The following is a 19571-nucleotide window of genomic DNA, read 5'->3' as shown; positions in this document are numbered from 1 at the left end:
AATGTGTAATACAATTATCTTTTAATAAAAGTTCAAATTAACGCAAAAATAATTTGACCAGTGATCTAGGGTAACATGGAAGTATATGATAAATATGAATATCTGTTGATACTGCACAATTGTCTCCAAAAGCCATACCAATAATTGGACTATAGCCTGAAACCGCTTGTGATCTGATCACCGTCATTATTGCCTTCAGATAGCACTTTCCTATCAAATATATAGGCTGCTATCAGAAAATCACATAGAGTATAAATCAAGCTTTTATGTTAAAGGTGTTGTCCACAAAAAAAAAGCCTAGCATATTCTAAAAATAAACAATTTATACTTACCTGCCGTTCCCCCGCTGCTTCATTGTATCGCTGCCCATGCACCCCATTGTTATCCGATCGTTTTCCTCCAGCAGGAATGGGCTTAGCAAAATGTCTGTAACAGTGAACAGTGCATCACTGCTGCAGCCAGTGATTGTCTGCAGTAGTTACATGTTCATATGACTGGGTTAGGTGGTACAGAGCCAGTCTCTGTGCATCCTATTTTAGTTGACTGTAGGAAATGGACTCTGCACAGATCAGAGCATGCCTAGAAAATTCTCCCATAGAAGTCAATAAACATATCCCATTTATTGTACTATGCTCCTTTGATCCGTGTAGCTATTGTAAAGCATATCCTAGTTAAAGCAACATATCTGCCTCCATAATCTAATCTTTTACAGAAAAAAAAATAAAACTAAAATCGAAAATAAAAAATTATTACAAAAAAACAAAAACACAGAGAAAGTCCTGTCAATCAAGCCCAGTTGGGAGGCTAAACGTCAGAGGGAGGAACCCTCAAAGGGAGTAGGAGGTGAAGAGGTTAACCACCGCGCTGCCGTATGATGTATCAGACTGAAAACGTCTTTAGAAAATATGGTGAGGTGATTTATTTATGCGCATTTCAGAGCAATAGCCCTTTCATAAGGATGAAATAAATCATTGATGTACATTTGTAATCCTGAAGAAGGAGCTACTGCTCCGAAACGCATAGAAATAAATCACCATATTTTCCCAAAAAGTTTCCAGTCTGATACTTCATATGGCAGCACGGGGGTTAACCCCTTCATCTTCTATTCCATTGAACATTCAGCTATGGGGACTACAACAGCTGAGGAGTCTCTCCTGCGTGCCTCTACAGTGGTAGTGACGGTCACAACCACTCCAGGTGAGCAACCTCTTATCTCATCTCCAACCAGATTTCCACGCGGCTGAGACCCAATTTGTGCCATTTTTGTCTCTCCAGCTCCTACATAGGGAGGAACCCAACAGAATCTTCTCCGTGTTCGACTTGTTTTTCAAACCATGTTTGTCTGAAACTCCAGAGACATTCAGAGTAAAACTTAGTTGTATGTATATAATAAGGGAGACTGCGGGTATTTTATGCTTGGGCAACATAAATCGACAGACAGCTTCCCTTTAGTCTGTGTCTTTGCAGGGAATTTGGAGATGTATGCCACAAAAAGAGACCTTTGTTATAAAGATAATGTATATTAAGGAAAGAGCATCACAGTATCATGCAACTATTTTGAGTAAAAAGAACAAAATTGTGTCACTTTTAGGATTAGAGTGGGTCAGGGCTAGAGTGCTTTAATTAGCAGAAATTGGGCAGGATATGTGCAGTAATGGGAAAAGAGTTTATAAATTTACTTAAGAAAAGCCTAAAATGCTTCGGTCAGAGGATGGAAGAACAAAAAGCCTAAATTGGGAACGGTGGTAGTACCGGTATTGCTCCAGTCACCACCTCTGGACGCTGGATTGGATGTGTCTGCACCACTGGCAGAATGGGTTTATGTAATTTCTAGCTTGGGTAAGGTAAGAGTTAAAAAAAAAATAGTTCTGAAAAAAGTCACAGACCGTTTCTGCAATTCCACCACGTCTGCTGGAAATGGGCCCCCTACCTTTCATCACACAAAATCTATTCTAAGTGTTACAAGTATTTAATGCCAGTGAATAACATAAAGAATTAGAATACTTGGAAAGGGAATGTTTCTATATTAAATCACTTGTATTTCACCTATAACAATAGCTTAGGTCGCATATTTGCTCTGTGACATCATGCAAATTATGGAATGTATAATATCCAAGAAAAGCTACTGCCTATGTAAAATGTTATAGTCTGTGTTATCTAGAAAAAGGATTAGCTCTGTGTAACCCTACATTTAATACCTTATGTGTACACCTCATACACTAGGATACATGAAACTGTTCCCTTCATTTGCAAATTGAGTAACTTGCCATTGTACAGAACTAAATGTTAGTCTACTCTTCTGACGATGTATTCTAATTGACATTGCACATGGCAAATCAGCAACTCTACCCAACTGCTGAGTGACAGACTCTGTACACATACAGCAGCTACACACATCAGGAGGCACATCGGAAACCAAGTAACTTGGCCTTGGATTTGGTTTCCATGGACTGATCAAACCCTCAGACGAGAGAAACTAGACTGTCTGTATTTTGTGAAGGTGCAGAACTAAAACATACCATTTTATATTAAAATAATGACTATAGTATAAATTATTAAAAGTAAATATCCTGAAAAATCATATCACTATCTCTTCTGGCATCAGTGAAATAGTGTCTACTAAAATCTCAAGGTGGCCATACATATCATGCAGCTATTATACAACAGCTATCTCACCTCACCCCTATATCCTCTTCACGACACATGACGTACTTGGTACGTCATGGATCGTGTCAGGTTAATGCCTGCCTGCTACTACCGGCAGCCAGGCACGATCGCTGCACATGTCAGCAAGCAGGAGCGATGCTGGGCTGTGATGAGCAGTGAAAAGCCATCCACAGCCCAGTCACTCAGGGAGACTGCTGCCCGCCCGGTGATATTAGGTCAACTGGAAGTTGACGTGACATCACCGGATCCCAGAGGTCATGGAGCCAAGGGGTCATGAGAAGGGAATGAGCGGATCTTAATAGCGCCACTCACAGGTACTATTGGCAACACAAGGTATTTGAGAATAGCCTTGTTTCTCATCATTATGTGGCTTGGAAAAATGGTCACTAATAAGCATGGGGCTGATGATCACATCAAATCAGAGGAGGTCCCAGCTTAGTTCTCCAAAAATTAAATGTTATGAACGCCTTCAGTGAAAATGCTGTTGTTTTGAATAACCTTTTCTGTGTACGTTTTATCCCCCCAAAAAAATCACAGAGAGAACAGAAAGATTACCAGAAGGACTCGATGTGTACATCATTTCAGGCCAAGTAGGTCAGTCCAAAAATCCCAGCATTGTCTACAACGCACATGCTCTGTATCAGATGCTGAATCCATGGTTATGATAGGTTTCTCTACTTGACGAATCTCATAATCACATAATCACATCGTCTCACACTGCCATGCATTACAATACAATACCTCTGGCAGAAAACATCATGTTGCTATAACAACAGGCCAGCTCCGGAACTTGTTTATGCACTAAAATGATTCATGTTCTTCATGTGCAGAATCCGTTTTCTCCCTGACTACAAATAGGATATATATATATATATATAGATATATATATATATATATATATATACAGTGCCTACAAGTAGTATTCAACCCCCTGCAGATTTAGCAGGTTTGATAAGATGCAAATAAGTTAGAGCCTGCAAACTTCAAACAAGAGCAGGATTTATTAACAGATGCATAAATCTTACAAACCAACAAGTTATGTTGCTCAGTTAAATTTTAATACATTTTCAACATAAAAGTGTGGGTCAATTATTATTCAACCCCTAGGTTTAATATTTTGTGGAATAACCCTTGTTTGCAATTACAGCTAATAATCGTCTTTTATAAAGACCTGATCTGGCCGGCACAGGTCTCTGGAATTATCTTGGCCCACTCCTCCATGCAGATCTTCTCCACGTTATCTAGGTTCTTTGGGTGTCTCATGTGGACTTTAATCTTGAGCTCCTTCCACAAGTTTTCAATTGGGTTAAGGTCAGGAGACTGACTAGGCCACTGCAACACCTTGATTTTTTCCCTCTTGAACCAGGCCTTGGTTTTCTTGGCTGTGTGCTTTGGATCGTTGTCTTGTTGGAAGATGAAATGACGACCCATCTTAAGATCCTTGATGGAGGAGCGGAGGTTCTTGGCCAAAATCTCCAGGTAGGCCGTGCTATCCATCTTCCCATGGATGCAGACCAGATGGCCAGGCCCCTTGGCTGAGAAACAGCCCCACAGCATGATGCTGCCACCACCATGCTTGACTGTAGGGATGGTATTCTTGGGGTCGTATGCAGTGCCATCCAGTCTCCAAACGTCACGTGTGTGGTTGGCACCAAAGATCTCGATCTTGGTCTCATCAGACCAGAGAACCTTGAACCAGTCTGTCTCAGAGTCCTCCAAGTGATCATGAGCAAACTGTAGACGAGCCTTGACATGACGCTTTGAAAGTAAAGGTACCTTACGGGCTCGTCTGGAACGGAGACCATTGCGGTGGAGTACACTACTTATGGTATTGACTGAAACCAATGTCCCCACTGCCATGAGATCTTCCCGGAGCTCCTTCCTTGTTGTCCTTGGGTTAGCCTTGACTCTTCGGACAAGCCTGGCCTCGGCACGGGAGGAAACGTTCAAAGGCTGTCCAGGCCGTGGAAGGCTAACAGTAGTTCCATAAGCCTTCCACTTCCGGATGATGCTCCCAACAGTGGAGACAGGTAGGACCAACTCCTTGGAAAGGGTTTTGCACCCCTTGCCAGCCTTGTGACCCTCCACGATCCTGTCTCTGATGGCCTTGGAATGCTCCTTTTTCTTTCCCATGTTGACCATGTATGAGTGCTGTTCACAAGTTTGGGGAGGGTCTTAATTAGTCAGAAAAGGCTGGAAAAAGAGATAATTAATCCAAACATGTGAAGCTCATTGTTCTTTGTGCCTGAAATACTTCTTAATACTTTAGGGGAACCAAACAGAATTCTGGTGGTTTGAGGGGTTGAATGATAAATGACCCTCTGAATAAACTTTTCTCAATTTAAAAAAAAAATAAAAAAGAAATAACATTCTTTTTTGCTGCAGTGCATTTCACACTTCCAGGCTGATCTACAGTCCAAATGTCACAATGCCAAGTTAATTCCGAATGTGTAAACCTGCTGAATCTGCAGGGGGTTGAATACTACTTGTAGGCACTGTATACACACACACACACACAGTATATATATATATATGTATATATATATATATATATATATATATATATATATATATATATATGTATATATATATATCTATATATATAATTGCCTTATTCTGTCTGTCTGTCTGTCTGTCTGTCTATCTGTCTGTCTGTCATGCTCCGAAATTGTGTCCTTACGGTGACACAAAGCTGATTGGCCGCTGGGCTCGCCATGGCCCCGCCCCCCCACACGGATTGGCCGCTTGCCCAGGCTGCGCCCCCACACGGATTGGCCAGCCGCTCGCCCAGGCTCCGCCCCCCCACAGATTGGCCTCTCGCCCCGGCACCCTGCAGGCATTGGCAATTCGGCCACGCCACGCCCCGCCCCCCTCACGCAATGCACGCTAGCTCTGGCCCCGCCCCCTCCCTCCCCCGCGCATTTCCCGAACTGACACGGCTGTCACGGAGGTGAGTACTGTACTCCCTCCCCCCCCGGCCCCCGCTCCCCGGCCCCCGCTCGCACGGGAGTGGTGTGGATACATTGATACATTGGTAACCATGCTCGCATGGTTACAAGTGACTCGCCCACCCCAGGGCTATGGGACACCCGGTGCCGGGCCGGACTAGTCCGGTGGTAGTCAGTGGTGGCTGGGCCCGGCTCCGTGGCCCTGGTGGGTGTCAGTTGAATATGTGGCGGATGACTTTAAGTTTGTGTTCGTGACGCCACCTGTGGTATGCGGCTAATAAGCCGCCGCTGCTGTGTGAGGCCTCCGGGATGATATTATGGCAGCAATGGTAGTACTGCTCCCCACAGGTGGAGCAATGCCCGGGGCACAGTTGGTGCTTGTAAATGTCTATGCAGATGAAATAACTGAGGCAACTTCAGAGGTGCAGTTCAAGTTCTTTTACTCACGGTTCTTGTCAGGGCAGGCAGAACCCTTGGACTGCTGGGACCGCTGTCAGGGACCTCCGTCTTCTGGGTGATTCAGAGTGTGAAATCCGGTACCCTCTCTCTTAGTGTCTCTTTCTCGGCTGTCTTCACTAGCCTTGCCTTAGTTAGATGGACTTTGGCTTGGCCTCCATTACAGCCTCCAGGCTGGGGGGTCACCTGTCGGCTGATTACCCCTTTTCTGAAGGTCTGCTATGGGTTCTGGCCCTGGGAGCTTGCAATTCCCTGGGCCTCGGTTTTTACTGTCTGGAGATTGTCTTTTCACTCCTCCAGTCTCTAGGGACCGTCCCCTGTCGCAGCTTAATCACTCCACCGATGTCACTGTGGACCAGGCCACCGCAGCCTGCAGCTACTCGTAGCGCCTCTGGGCCCTCGGCTTCGGTACCCAACAAGGACAGCTCGTGGTACCTACAGGACTACCCGCGGCCCTGCGACCCTTTCTTTCCTTCTCTTCTTTCTCCTCCTTGCCTGCCTCAGCAGGCCTCCTCCTCCCTCCTTTCTCTCGTTCTTCTCCTCCAACTACATGCTGCTTCTCTCACTCCCTGAGGTAAACTGAAACTAGCTTGACCTTCCTTTCTCTATCTGCTCTCTGGTGGCTCCTCCCACCTCCCCAGTTGCTAAGCTACCAGCCTATGGGAGCAGGGATGGGTCTTACAGCCCCTCTCAGCATGCAGCATGGGAGGGTTGCCTGCCACTTTCCCTGGTCCTGTGTGTCCCTAGCAATGGGTGTAGTGTGAATTTACCAGGGGACCGGAGTTCACTCTCTTCCTCCCCCAGAATGGGGCATCACACCGCAGATGGGGTGCAATGACCTGTGGCGACGGAAGCCTCAGGGGCGCCACACAAGCGCATCAAGGTCCTGCTGCCTGCTGCGGCGGAAGATCCACACGCACACACACAAACATACACACACATCAGATCACACTCACTCTCACACACACCTCACACACACCTCACACACACCTCACACACACCTCACATCGCATCCGCATACTCACAACATCCGGCGATATCGCTTGCTTCTCGGCCTCGATACTGTGCTGTTGTGACCTTCCAGGACCTGACGGAGGATCACATGGCCAGAGGCATGTGATATCTCCTGATGTTGTGAGTATGAGCGCCTAAGTGCGATATCGTCAGTGTCTGTGTGTGTGAGTGGATGCGATCGGGTGTGTGTGAGTGGATGCGATCGGGTGTGTGTGAGTGGATGCGATCGGGTGTGTGTGAGTGGATGCGATCGGGTGTGTGTGAGTGGATGCGATCGGGTGTGTGCGAGTGGATGCGATCGGGTGTGTGTGAGTGGATGCGATCGGGTGTGTGAGTGTCGGCAGAGGAGCACGGCGCGCTGGAGGAGGCTGGGAGCAGAGAGGCTGATCATGGGGAAGGCTGGGAGGAGAGAGGCTGATGCTGGGGGAGGCTGATGCTGGGGGAGGCTGGGACGAGGGAGGCTGATGCTGGTGGAGGCTGATGCTTGGGGAGGCTGATGCTGGGGGAGGCTGGAAGGAGAGAGGCTAATGCTGGTGGAGGCTGATGCTTGGGGAGGCTGATGCTGGGGGAGACTGGGAGGGGAAGGCTGATGCTGAGGGAGGCTGGGAGGAAGGAGGCTGGGAGGAGAGAGGCTGATCCTGGGGAAGGCTGGGAATGGGAGACTGATGCTGAGGGAGGCTGGAAGGAGAGAGGCTGATGCTGGGGGAGGCTGGAAGGAGAGAGGCTGATGCTGGTGGAGGCTGATGCTTGGGGAGGCTGATGCTGGGGGAGACTGGGAGCGGAAGGCTGATGCTGAGGGAGGCTGGGAGGGGGAGGCTGGGAGGAAGGAGGCTGGGAGGAGAGAGGCTGATCCTGGGGAAGGCTGGGAAGATGAGGCTGATGCTGAGGGAGGCTGGAAGGAGAGAGGCTGATGCTGGGGAAGGCTGATGCTGAGGGAGGCTGGGAGGGGAAAGCTGATGCTGGGGAAGGCTGGGAGGAGAGAGGCTGATCCTGGGGAAGGCTGGGAGAGGGAGGCTGATGCTGGAGGAGGCTGGAAGGAGAGAGGCTGATGCTGGCGGAGGCTGATGCTGGGGGAGGCTGGAAGGAGAGAGGCTGATGCTGGTGGAGGCTGATGCTTGGGGAGGCTGGGAGAGGGAGGCTGTTGCTGAGGGAGGCTGGGAGGAGGGAGGCTGGGAGAGGTAGGCTGAGAGAAGAGAGGCTGATGCACACACACACACACACGCGCGCGCGCACTGCACAACACACCACACACACACACACACACACACTGGGAACCACAATCAACTGCCCTACACAGACACCCACACACACAGACAACGCTGGACACACACACAACACCCAACACACAAACCCCGCGGCACACACAAATATACGCACATACCGCACAACACACACATTGCACAAAACATACCTCCCCCAAAACACACCACACACACACAAACCGCGCAACACACACACAACGCTACACACACAGCGCTCCACAAACAACGCAACACACATACAACACCGCTCTCACCCCCCGTCACACCCAGACAACACCCAGAACATGTACAGCGCCTATACAAACACTTGGTAACTACACACAACAACATCTCTATATATATATATATATATATATATATATAACAAAAATCATACATGAACTACACAATACGTAAATTCTAGAATACCCGATACGTAGAATCGGGCCACCTTCTAGTATATATATATATATATAGTACAGACCAAACGTTTGGACACACCCTCTCATTCACAGAGTTTTCTTTATTTTCATGACTCTGAAAACTGTAGATTCACATTGAAGGCATCAAACCTATGAATTAACACATGTGGAATGATATACTTAACAAAAAAGTGTGTGAAACAACTGAAAATATGTCTTATATTCTAGGTTCTTCAAAGTAGCCACCTTTTGCTTTGATTACTGCTTTGCACACTATTGGCATTCTCTTGATGAGCTTTAAGAGGTAGTCACTAAAAATTATTTTCTCTTCACAGGTGTGCCCTGTCGGGTTTAATAAGTGGGATTTCTTGCCTTATAAATGGGGTTGGGATCATCAGTTGTGTTGTGCAGAAGTCTGTTAGATACACAGCTGATAGTCCTACTGAATATACTGACTGTTATAATTTGTATTATGGCAAGAAAAAAGCAGCTAAGTAAAGAAAAACGAGTGGCCATCATTATTTTAAGAAATAAAGGTCAGTCAGTCAGAAAAACAATCAAATGCTGCAAAGAAACTGGCTCAAATGAGGACCGCCCCAGGAAAGGAAGACCAAGAGTCACCTCTGCAGCGGACGATAAGTTTATCCAAGTCACCAGCCTCAGAAATCGCAGGTTAACAGCAGCTCAGATTAGAGACCAGGTCAATGCCACACAGAGTTCTAGCAGCAGACACATCTCTAGAACAGCTGTTAAGAGGAGACTTTGTGCAGCAGGCCTTCATGGTAAAATAGCTGCTAGGAAACCACTGCTAAGGACAGGCAACAAGCAGAAGAGACTTGTTTGGGCTAAAGAACACATGGAATGGACATTAGACCAGTGAAAATCTGTGCTTTGGTCTAATGAGTCCAAATTTGAGATCTTTGGATCTAACCACCGTGTCTTTGTGCGATGCAGAAAAGGTGAATGGATGGACTCTACATGCCTGGTCCCACTGTGAAGCATGGAGGAGGAGGTGTGGGGGTGCTTTGCTGGTGACACTGTTGGGGAATTATTCAAAGTTGAAGGCATACTGAACCAGCATAGCTACCACAGCATCTTGCAGCGGCATGCTATTCCATCCGGTTTGTATTTAGTTGAACCTCATTTATTTTTCAACAGGACAATGACCCCAAACACACCTCCAAGCTGTGTAGGGCTACTTGACTAAGAAGGAGAGTAATGGGGTGCTACGCCAGGTGACCTGGCCTCCACAGTCACCAGACCTGAACCCAATCGAGATGGTTTGGGGTGAGCTGGACCGTAGAGTGAAGGCAAAAGGGCCAACAAGTGCTAAGCATCTCTGGGAACTCCTTCAAGACTGTTGGAAGACCATTTCCGGTGACTACCTCTTGAAGCTCATCAAGAGAATGCCAAGAGTGTGCAAAGCAGTAATCAAAGCAAAAGGTGGCTACTTTTAAGAACCTACAATACTTATATTGTAGGTTCTTAAAAGTAGCCACCTTTTGGTGGCCTTTTCAGTTGCTTCACAGTTTTTTGTTAAGTATTTCATTCCACATGTGTTAATTCATAGTTTTGATGCCTTCATTGTGAATCTACAATTTTCAGAGTCATGAAAATAAAGAAAACTCTTGAATGAGGAGGTGTGTCCAAACTTTTGGTCCATACTGTGTATGTATACATATAAATATATATATATATATATATATATATATATATATATATATATATATATATATATATATATATATATATATATATATATATATATGTATTATATTATATATAAAATCTGGATTGGTGTAGTGGGGTGCCTACCACACTTGGCTGGGCCATACACAATAGATCCCTGTTGCCCGACAGTGCCTATATGTGTTCTAAATAGGGAAAAGGGAATAAGCTGCCGCCAAACATCCCTGGCATTTACTTATCTTCCCTAAGAATCCATCTGCATGATCTTTCTCTCCACTGACATCTGTTGTCAGCAGAAGTCCATACCAACTGGATAACTAGATGGTCCTGCTTAAGTCAGGTGGGTTAAAGAGGTTTTCCGCTACTTTAACATTGAAGGTCCATCTTTAGGATAGGTCATCACTGTCTGATCAGCAGAGGTCCAATACCCCCGTCCATTATTATTATTATTATTTATTATTATAGCGCCATTTATTCCATGGCGCTTTACAAGTGAAAGAGGGTATACGTACAACAATCATTAACAGTACAAAACAGACTGGTATAGGAGGAGAGAGGACCCTGCCCGCGAGGGCTCACAGTCCATCAGCTGTTTTTGTTGCTACAGCAGTTAGCCGGAAATGCTCAGTTCTGGAGCTGCCCTATCTTCTGATAGTGGTTGTGGCCGAGTACTGCACATCTGCCTCCTCTGATATGAAAACACAGAAATTTGATCAATGAAAATGACCGTGCACCACACTAAATAGTTAAGGTGTAAAGAAATTGGTACATATTCAGAATAATAGTGTGTGGGTCATATGGATGTGATTGACCTACGGTAACATAACTAGGCACCGAACACAGAACAAAAAATTCAAAGGGAACCGATTAGGTCAAAAAAGTATAACAACTTTATTATTAAGAATGATTGCCAACTGGCAGAAAACCTAAAAACAGTGGCATCACATGTATTAATATTGTGTGCAGTGAGGGCAGGTATCAAAGTACAGGTATTACAATATTAATGTTGAGGCCGATTAAAGGCATACAAAAATGTAAAACCAATTCATAATACTAAAGCTGAAAGTTGTTAGAAGAATTCAAAAGGGTTGGAATATCATATCAATTTGACATCAATAGTATAACCATACAGAGAAAAATCCACAGTTATCAGCCTGCACGTGTACAGTGGTATTGACAGTGGTATGTAAAGTAAACGTTTACATGTAAAAGTGGGGGAAGGGGGGGGGGGGGTTTACAAAGTGTGTGTACACATGTATAAGTGGAGGTTGAAGAAGTGTACATGTGAGGCATATACAAGAAACATTTTTTATGAAGCATGTATAAGAGTGTCCAGGTTTTTTACCTGGACACGGAGATACCAATGCTCACATGTGATGCCAGCCCCAACGCGCACGTTTCGGCGTCACCTTCGTCAGGGGGTCCACCTGACGAAGGTGATGCCGAAACGTGCGCGTCGGGGCTGGCATCACATGTGAGCATTGGTATCTCCGTGTCCAGGTAAAAAACCTCTCTATATGTCTCTTCTTTTATACCTAAATCTTGGCTGAATTTTTGCCACAGCTACTCCCTGCACTATAGTTCTTTCAACTCTTATACATGCTTCATAAAAAATGTTTCTTGTATATGCCTCACATGTACACTCCTTCAACCTCCACTTATACCCCCACTTAAACCCCCCCCTTCCCCCACTTTTACATGTAAACTTTTACTTTACATACCACTGTCAATACCACTGTACACGTGCAGGCTGATAACTGTGGATTTTTCTCTGTATGGTTATACTATTGATGTCAAATTGATATGATATTCCAACCCTTTTGAATTCTTCTAACAACTTTCAGCTTTAGTATTATGAATTGGTTTTACATTTTTGTATGCCTTTAATCGGCCTCAACATTAATATTGTAATACCTGTACTTTGATACCTGCCCTCACTGCACACAATATTAATACATGTGATGCCACTGTTTTTAGGTTTTCTGCCAGTTGGCAATCATTTGTAATAATAAAGTTGTTATACTTTTTTGACCTAATCGCCTCCTCTGATATGAATACAGTAGACGGCGGATGTGCAGTATCCGGCCACTATCAGTGGATCGGGCAGCTACAGATCTGAATATTTCCAGCCACAGGCTGCTGCCGCCAATACAGAGAATAGCTGATCGGTGGGGGAGCAGTGTGTCGGACCCCGGCCGATCAGCTGTTCAGGATAGGACATCAATGATAAAGTAATGGCCAACCTCTATAAGGCAATCATATTCTCATGTGTATGACCACCTGTAGCCCTCTACACCGGAGAAATAGCATTAGTTGTAGTACAAAGTAATAGCAGTGCAATGAATAACTGTGGTAAGGAGACTATGACATAGCAGGCTTTTTTCACAATCGTAGATGTAGTGACTTCACTATATATACTTGCCATCCCTGGTAATGAGGATGGACAACAGAGCACAATGGCCCCAGAGTACTTATGTTGGGTAGCTTTCTACCAATCTCCATGAATGTTCTGACTGTAAAGGATGTCTTACTGATTTGGGGGTCAAAGCTGAACTGCCCTATGAGCCAGATTTGGGAGCTGCTAATAAACAGCAACTCACAAAATCATCCATGTACATTGGTCACACCTTATTGAAATATATTGGCAACTGGAGAAGACAGCACTTTGCTGCAGGGCCTAAAAGTCAGAACAACCCCAGCTTCCATTTGGAGTTGTCTTTGTGAGTAAGCCCATTTCATTTACTCCAATTTTCCCTTTGAATGTGAACATAAATATGTTATAGAAAGCGAATACAAAATGTACAAGTTATTAAACACATCTCATACCTAATGAGGCTGGTGTACTTACTGTGAACATCCTTTGTCACTATGACCTCATACACCTCAAATAAAAGGAGCATTTTAAGAGTCCAGCTTAAAAAAAATGTTCATTTTAATATTAGGTAGGACAATCTTTACACAAGATTATACAGCATTCTGACGGGACTTTTCAAAGTGAGTATACCGGTCTCATCAGGTCTAAAATATCTATTTTTGTATTGTCAAATCTGGGGACAGATCCGCTTTTCTTCTGATAACAATGGAATGACCGTTATATCAACAGGATTTAATAGGTTGTACCATGCATGTTTGGCTGCAACAGAGGCAACATATTTAGATTATCTCAAAATACACTTAACGTTCCCCTGTTCTCCAGCCATCCCTTCAGGCATGTGGGAGGCTAAGTGCCGGACGTCACTGCAAATATCTCTTAGATGCTTTCACCTGACACCCCCTGTTTTGCAGGCACGCTGAATCATTGGCATTATACAAGTCACCATGCTGAGGGCAGCAGTGCCAATACAGCGCACAGCTCTGCCTGATGCCCCATTGGGTCCGAAGGTTAGATAGTAGTGAGACCTCATGGGATATGTTAGTATACAGAAGCATGTCTAAAAGAGGGTCATTGTCACCGTCCTATACCGAAGTCCCATATGCTTAGTGCTCGAGTCTTCACCAGCCAAAACCTCTGCTTCATGTCAGTGAACAGACTGTTGTTTATATCCAGAGCGGAGATGTTGCTACAATTGTATCCAGTGTAGGCAAGAGATTTTGTAAATACTGTACCAGAAGGAAAACGTCCTCCACATAGTAACATATTATCAGGACAGGGTATAGGTTTGTGCGGCCATGGGTGTAAAAACATTTCCCATTCACTGACAGCAAGCAGAATCATGCCATTGAATCCACAAGGATGTGGACCTGAGTAATCAGAGAACAGAAAATGGCTAAGTCTGCTTTCACACATCCGGTTTTTGCTGTGCGGCACAATCCGGCTCTTTGCAGAAAAAACGCAACTGTTTTTTTTTGCCGCCGGTTGCGTTTTTTCCACATAGACTTTCATTAGTGCCGGATTGTGCCGCATGGCCTTGCATTCGGTCCGGTTTTTGCCGGATGCGGCATATTTAGCCCATGCGGCGGCCGGATGGAACGTTGCCTGGCACGTTTTTTTGTCCGGCGAAAAAAGCCGCATCCTACCGATGCGGCGCTTTTTCCAATGCATGCCTATGGACGCCGGATGTGTTTTTTTGCACTGCGCATGCTCAGTAGCGTGCCACAACCGGCAAAAACCGGACGGGCCGCATGGAAAAACTTATGCAAAGGATGCGGTTTTATCACCGCATCCGTTGCATAGGTTTTAGAGCCGGATTTAGCGGCACTGCAAAACCGGATGTGTGAAAGCAGCCTAAGCTCTTCCTTAGTGATGAGCGAGCACTACAATGCTCGGTACTCCTCGTAACGAGCAATCGGTCGCTCAGATGGGCTCGACACAAGTACCCGAGTATAATGGAAGATCTTCCGGAAAAATGCTCGAGCTCCCCACTGACTTCCATTATACTAGAGGACTCAAGCCCATCCAAGCATCCGACTGCTCGCTACGAGTACCCGAGCATGGTAGTGCTCGCTCATCACTGCTCTTCATCATACAGTAGCTACACTTAGTTATAAGAAGTTATAGGGATATTCCTGAAAAAGTGAAAGCATCTGACCAGCCTTCAAAGGTGGTGATGTACAACTGCATGTGTGGGCAGACGGGCACGTATCACTCTGGAAAGTGCAGGTGCCAGCCTGTGTGTGAGCCACAATGGCCCCGGTCACAATGAGACCACTATGCAGGGGATCAGGTGTGGTGCACACAAGTGGCAGCAAGTTTACATACAAGTTGAGGGATACACTTACCACTCGGCCAGAAAACCTTTCTATCGCCCTCTTGACTTTGCCATAGGTGCCTTTGCCCAGGGTCTCCAGCAGCTCGTACCTGTGCTTCAGGTTATGCTTGTGATGGTGCCTCTTGACCCCATGTTGCTTTAGTGCCAGCTGTGGGGTGCCTTCCTCCTCTGAAGGTGAATGTGATGGGGAGGACAGGTTCATCTGCTCCACCATGCCCACAGTGCCAATGTCTGGCCCCTTGTCATCGTCACTGGGCTCCAGTCTGTCCACCTCAGCATCTCCATCCATGTCTCTAGGGCTTCGCTGGTCAGAGTGAGTGGCTACTGCATCTGCACATTTGGCACATGGACTATACACTGGTGTGTGCCCAGGTGGCAGTCTGATGAGATCAGGAAAGCTGATACCTATCACACATGGGTGGCACTGCTGCCCATGCCCAGACGAAGTGTGCCCTGACTGCTGCTACAATGCTCTGCCCATTCACTCAGCGCAGTGCCTGGGGAGCGGTGCCAGTGAGCCCTGAGGCGCGCAGTGCCTGCTGCCAGGATGCTGCTTCACCCGTCCTAGTGCCATGTTCCTCCGGTTTCCGTCCTCTCGCCTATGTGATGCTCACGGGCAGCAGTTACCAGGCTGATGTGAGAGGCCCTTTCATCCCCTGTTCTCTCCTCTTGTGTGAGGGAAAGCCCATGTGGGTGGAGCAGGCCGTCCTCCTCCTTCTCCTCACATTCCAGTCAGAGCTGAAGCAGGGAGCCGGGGTCAGCAACTGAGCACAAGCCGACGGCACAGCTGTGGCTGAGGAAATGTGCAGCCCTTCTAGCCTCACACTCCTCTCAGAAAGGAGCCCTCAATGCAGTCTGTGTCAAAGAATATGGCTCCCTCACCTTTAGGGCTCGTACAGACAGCCAAGATTTCAGACCGAGCGCTATCTGTCCAAAAATCGGACCGATGAGGCAATGTCCAATTTGCTCCTCAGACCGAGTGCAGCATGCACGATTTGCCTCCGACAATCGGATGGCCTTGACCATTCAAGTCTGTGGGTCCATGAAAAATATCAGACCAATGTTATTCAATGAGGTAGTATACATGTCCAATTTGCTCCTCAGACCGAGTGCAGCATGCACGATTTGCCTCCGACAATCAGATGGCCTTGACCATTCAAGTCTGTGGGTCCATGAAAAATATCAGACCAATGTTATTCAATGAGGTAGTATACATGTCCAATTTGCTCCTCAGACCGAGTGCAGCATGCACGATTTGCCTCCGACAATCAGATGGCCTTGACCATTCAAGTCTGTGGGTCCATGAAAAATATCAGACCAATGTTATTCAATGAGGTAGTATACATGTCCAATTTGCTCCTCAGACCGAGCGCAGCATGCACGATTTGCCTCCGACAATCGGATGGCCTTGACCATTCAAGTCTGTGGGTCCATGAAAAATATCAGACCAATGTTAATCAATGAGGTAGTATACATGTCCAATTTGCTCCTCAGACAGAGTGCAGCATGCACGATTTGCCTCCGAGAAACGGAAGGTCTTGACAGTGGCGTAACTACAGTCTGATGGGCCCCGATGCAGAGTATGCCCCCCCCCTCGGCAGATGTATGGGCCATTGTAGCACTCTAAATCCTATAAAGACATAAAAGTTGTGGGGCCCCCTCCCCCTTCATCATGTAGTAATCCCACATCCTGTACTAAAGTCCCCCATCCTGGGATACTTCCTGGTAAATGTGTCCCCCATCCTGATAAATATGTCCACCACATGGCCACATCCTTGTGTATGACCCCATTATAACTATATCCTAGTATATATGGTCCCATCCTGGTATATATGTCCGCTATCATGGCCCCATGCAGGTATATACATCCCCATCAAGACCCAATCATGATATATCTCCCCATCATGGCCCCATCCTGGTGTATGACCCCCATCATACCTATATCCTGGTATATATGGTCCGATCCTGGTATATGTCCCCATCATGGCCCCATCCTAGTGTATGACCCCGATTATGGATATAGCCTGGTAAATATGTCCCCACCCTGGTATATATGTCCCCATCATTGCCCATCATGTTATATATGGCCCATCTTGGTATATATGGCCCTATCCTGGTTTATATCCATATCATGGCCAAATTCTGGTATATATGTCCCTTTCATGGCTCCATCCTGGTATATATTCCCCATCATGGCCCCATCCTGGTATATATGTTCCCATCATGGCCCCATCCTGGTATATATGTTCCCATCATGTCCCCAACCTTGTGTATATGGCTCCATCATGTCCCCATCCTGGTATATAACCCCATCCTGGTATATATCCCAAGTATGTCCCCATCCTGATATATAGCCCCCCATCCTGCTATATAGCTTCCATCCTGGTATATAGCATTCCATCTTAGTATATAGCTCCTCATCCTGGTATATAGCCCCCATTGTGGTATATAGCCCTCCATTGTGGTATATAGCCCCCCCATCCTGGTATATAGCCCCCATCATGCTATATAGCCCACTCATCCTGGTATATAGCCCCCACTGCACCGCGCACAGTAAAAAAAAAATGATTGTACTATGTGTTCACTTTCATAATGAGGCATATGGAATTTTGTATAGATTGATAGGATGATGTATAAATAGAGAGCTATGATGGATGTATAGATAGACAGATAGGATGGATGGGATGGACAGACAGACATAGTATACACAGACAGACAGCTACATATTGCACACTATACAAGACACACATATCTTATACATAACACATACAGACATCACATAACACATGATCACATTATACTCACATTCCTTCTTGGCCTCCTGGAGTTCAGAGGGTCTTTAGAAGCAGCTTCTCCGGCCGCAGCAGTGTAGGCTCCCACCCCCCCCCTCTCTCCGGCCGCAGCAGTGCAGGTGCCCCTCCCCCCTTTCTCTCTCCGGCCACAGCAGTGCAGGCACCCCTCCCCTTTCTATGTGTGGTGAAGACGAGAGCAGACAGGACATAGCGCACACAGGAGGGGAGGGCGCCCTGTGCAGGAGCCTGTGCACCGCAGGAGCAGCAATTGACAGTGAACTGCTGCTCCCTGCAGTGCCCCATCTGCTGTCTGCTGGAAGGGGCCCTGTACGACTGGTGGCCATGGTACTCACATACCCTGCGCTCCCCCGGCGTCCTTCGGCGACGCTGGCATACCGGCAACTGACCAGCGTGTAAGCGGCTAAGCGTATGATATCAGTGTCATGCGTGGCCACTTACAGCACCAGCAGCTGTCAGCATATTCTCTGCTCCCCATGCACATGATCATGTGCATGGGGAGCAATATTCATGGCCTTAATCGGCGGCTGGCACATCGCAGAACAGGGACCTACGGGTATCTGTGCGCCAATGGGGAGGGGTAATGGGGGTGCATTGTATTGTTTGTGGGGGGGGAGGGGTAATGGAGGGTGCATTGTATTTTGTGTGTGTGTGTGTGTGGGGGGGGGGGGAGGGGTAATGGAGGGTGCATTGTAGTGTGTGTGTGTGTGTGTGTGTGTGTGTGTGAATTACAAATGACCATGGGGCAATTCTGGCAAATGCCAGATGGGCCGATCCCTGAAGTGGGCCAGTCCCTGTAGTGGACTGCTCCATCTGCAGTCACCGCCGCTCTGTTCAGCAGTGTGCAGCCGGGCAGCATTATCTGCCATGCGCACACTAGCTTCAGCAGGACCAGGAGGCAGTGCGTTGTTCTGTGCCAGCCTGGCTGTGTGATAGTGTGCCTGGCATGCACACTGCTGAGGAGCACGATGGTGGCATTGTTAAAAACAAGCTGGGAGTTGTAGATTCCGGGCATCTTCTGAGCCTTCCCATTGATTTGCATTGTAAAATACAGAGCGTTTTCCGAGTGGAAAACACCAGAAGAATGGAGCGGTCACTTCTTTTAATCACTTGGTGGTTTTAAAAACACAAAGTTTGTAAAAGATGCTCAAAATCCTGAACCTGTGCACAGCAAGTAGATTCATATGGTCATTTGAGGATTTTTTCATAGTGGTTTCCATGGTTGGATCTGCCCCCCAAAAATTTAATTGCACATTCCCTAAGTGGTATGTGTCCAAAATTATCACCAGTGAAAACAACAGCTTCCCTGATCACCTATCTGTAGAATAGATCATCAATATTAGTTCAGGGGGATCTGATTTTGTATCCCTGCCCATCAGCTATATGATGATGACGCAGCATTATGTGGAGAGCGGCATCCTCTTCATTATCTGCGAGACACAGCTCTGTAGGGAAAATAGCGGCTTTTCCAGGTCCTGCAACTAAGTGCAATAAATAGACCTGACCTGTAATACTGGATGCAGCCGTGACTGCATGATATATGGTCGTGTTACACAATCTCCAAGTGCACAAAGTTATTACACATTCACCACGCGAAAAGTGGGTCTGTGTACCC

At 46.5% G+C, this 19571-nt stretch overlaps 1 protein-coding gene across 1 annotated transcript in view; it reads right to left on the bottom strand.

Moving 5' to 3' along the window:
• The window catches only part of NUAK1 (NUAK family kinase 1), a 156965-nt gene extending 141128 nt beyond the window's left edge, over window positions 1-15837 (bottom strand). Inside the window, exon 1 of the mRNA XM_075344752.1 lies at window positions 15157-15837. Coding sequence (XP_075200867.1) covers window positions 15157-15435 — 279 coding nt within the window. The 5' untranslated portion in view covers window positions 15436-15837. The remainder of the gene's footprint in view (window positions 1-15156) is intronic.
• Window positions 15838-19571: the final 3734 nt, after the last annotated feature.

The sequence above is a fragment of the Anomaloglossus baeobatrachus genome, chromosome 4 (assembly GCF_048569485.1).
Source record: "Anomaloglossus baeobatrachus isolate aAnoBae1 chromosome 4, aAnoBae1.hap1, whole genome shotgun sequence".
NCBI classification, from domain to species: domain Eukaryota; kingdom Metazoa; phylum Chordata; class Amphibia; order Anura; family Aromobatidae; genus Anomaloglossus; species Anomaloglossus baeobatrachus.
The sequence above is the reverse complement of the archived record's forward strand: the minus strand, read 5'-3'. Positions and strand labels throughout refer to the sequence as shown.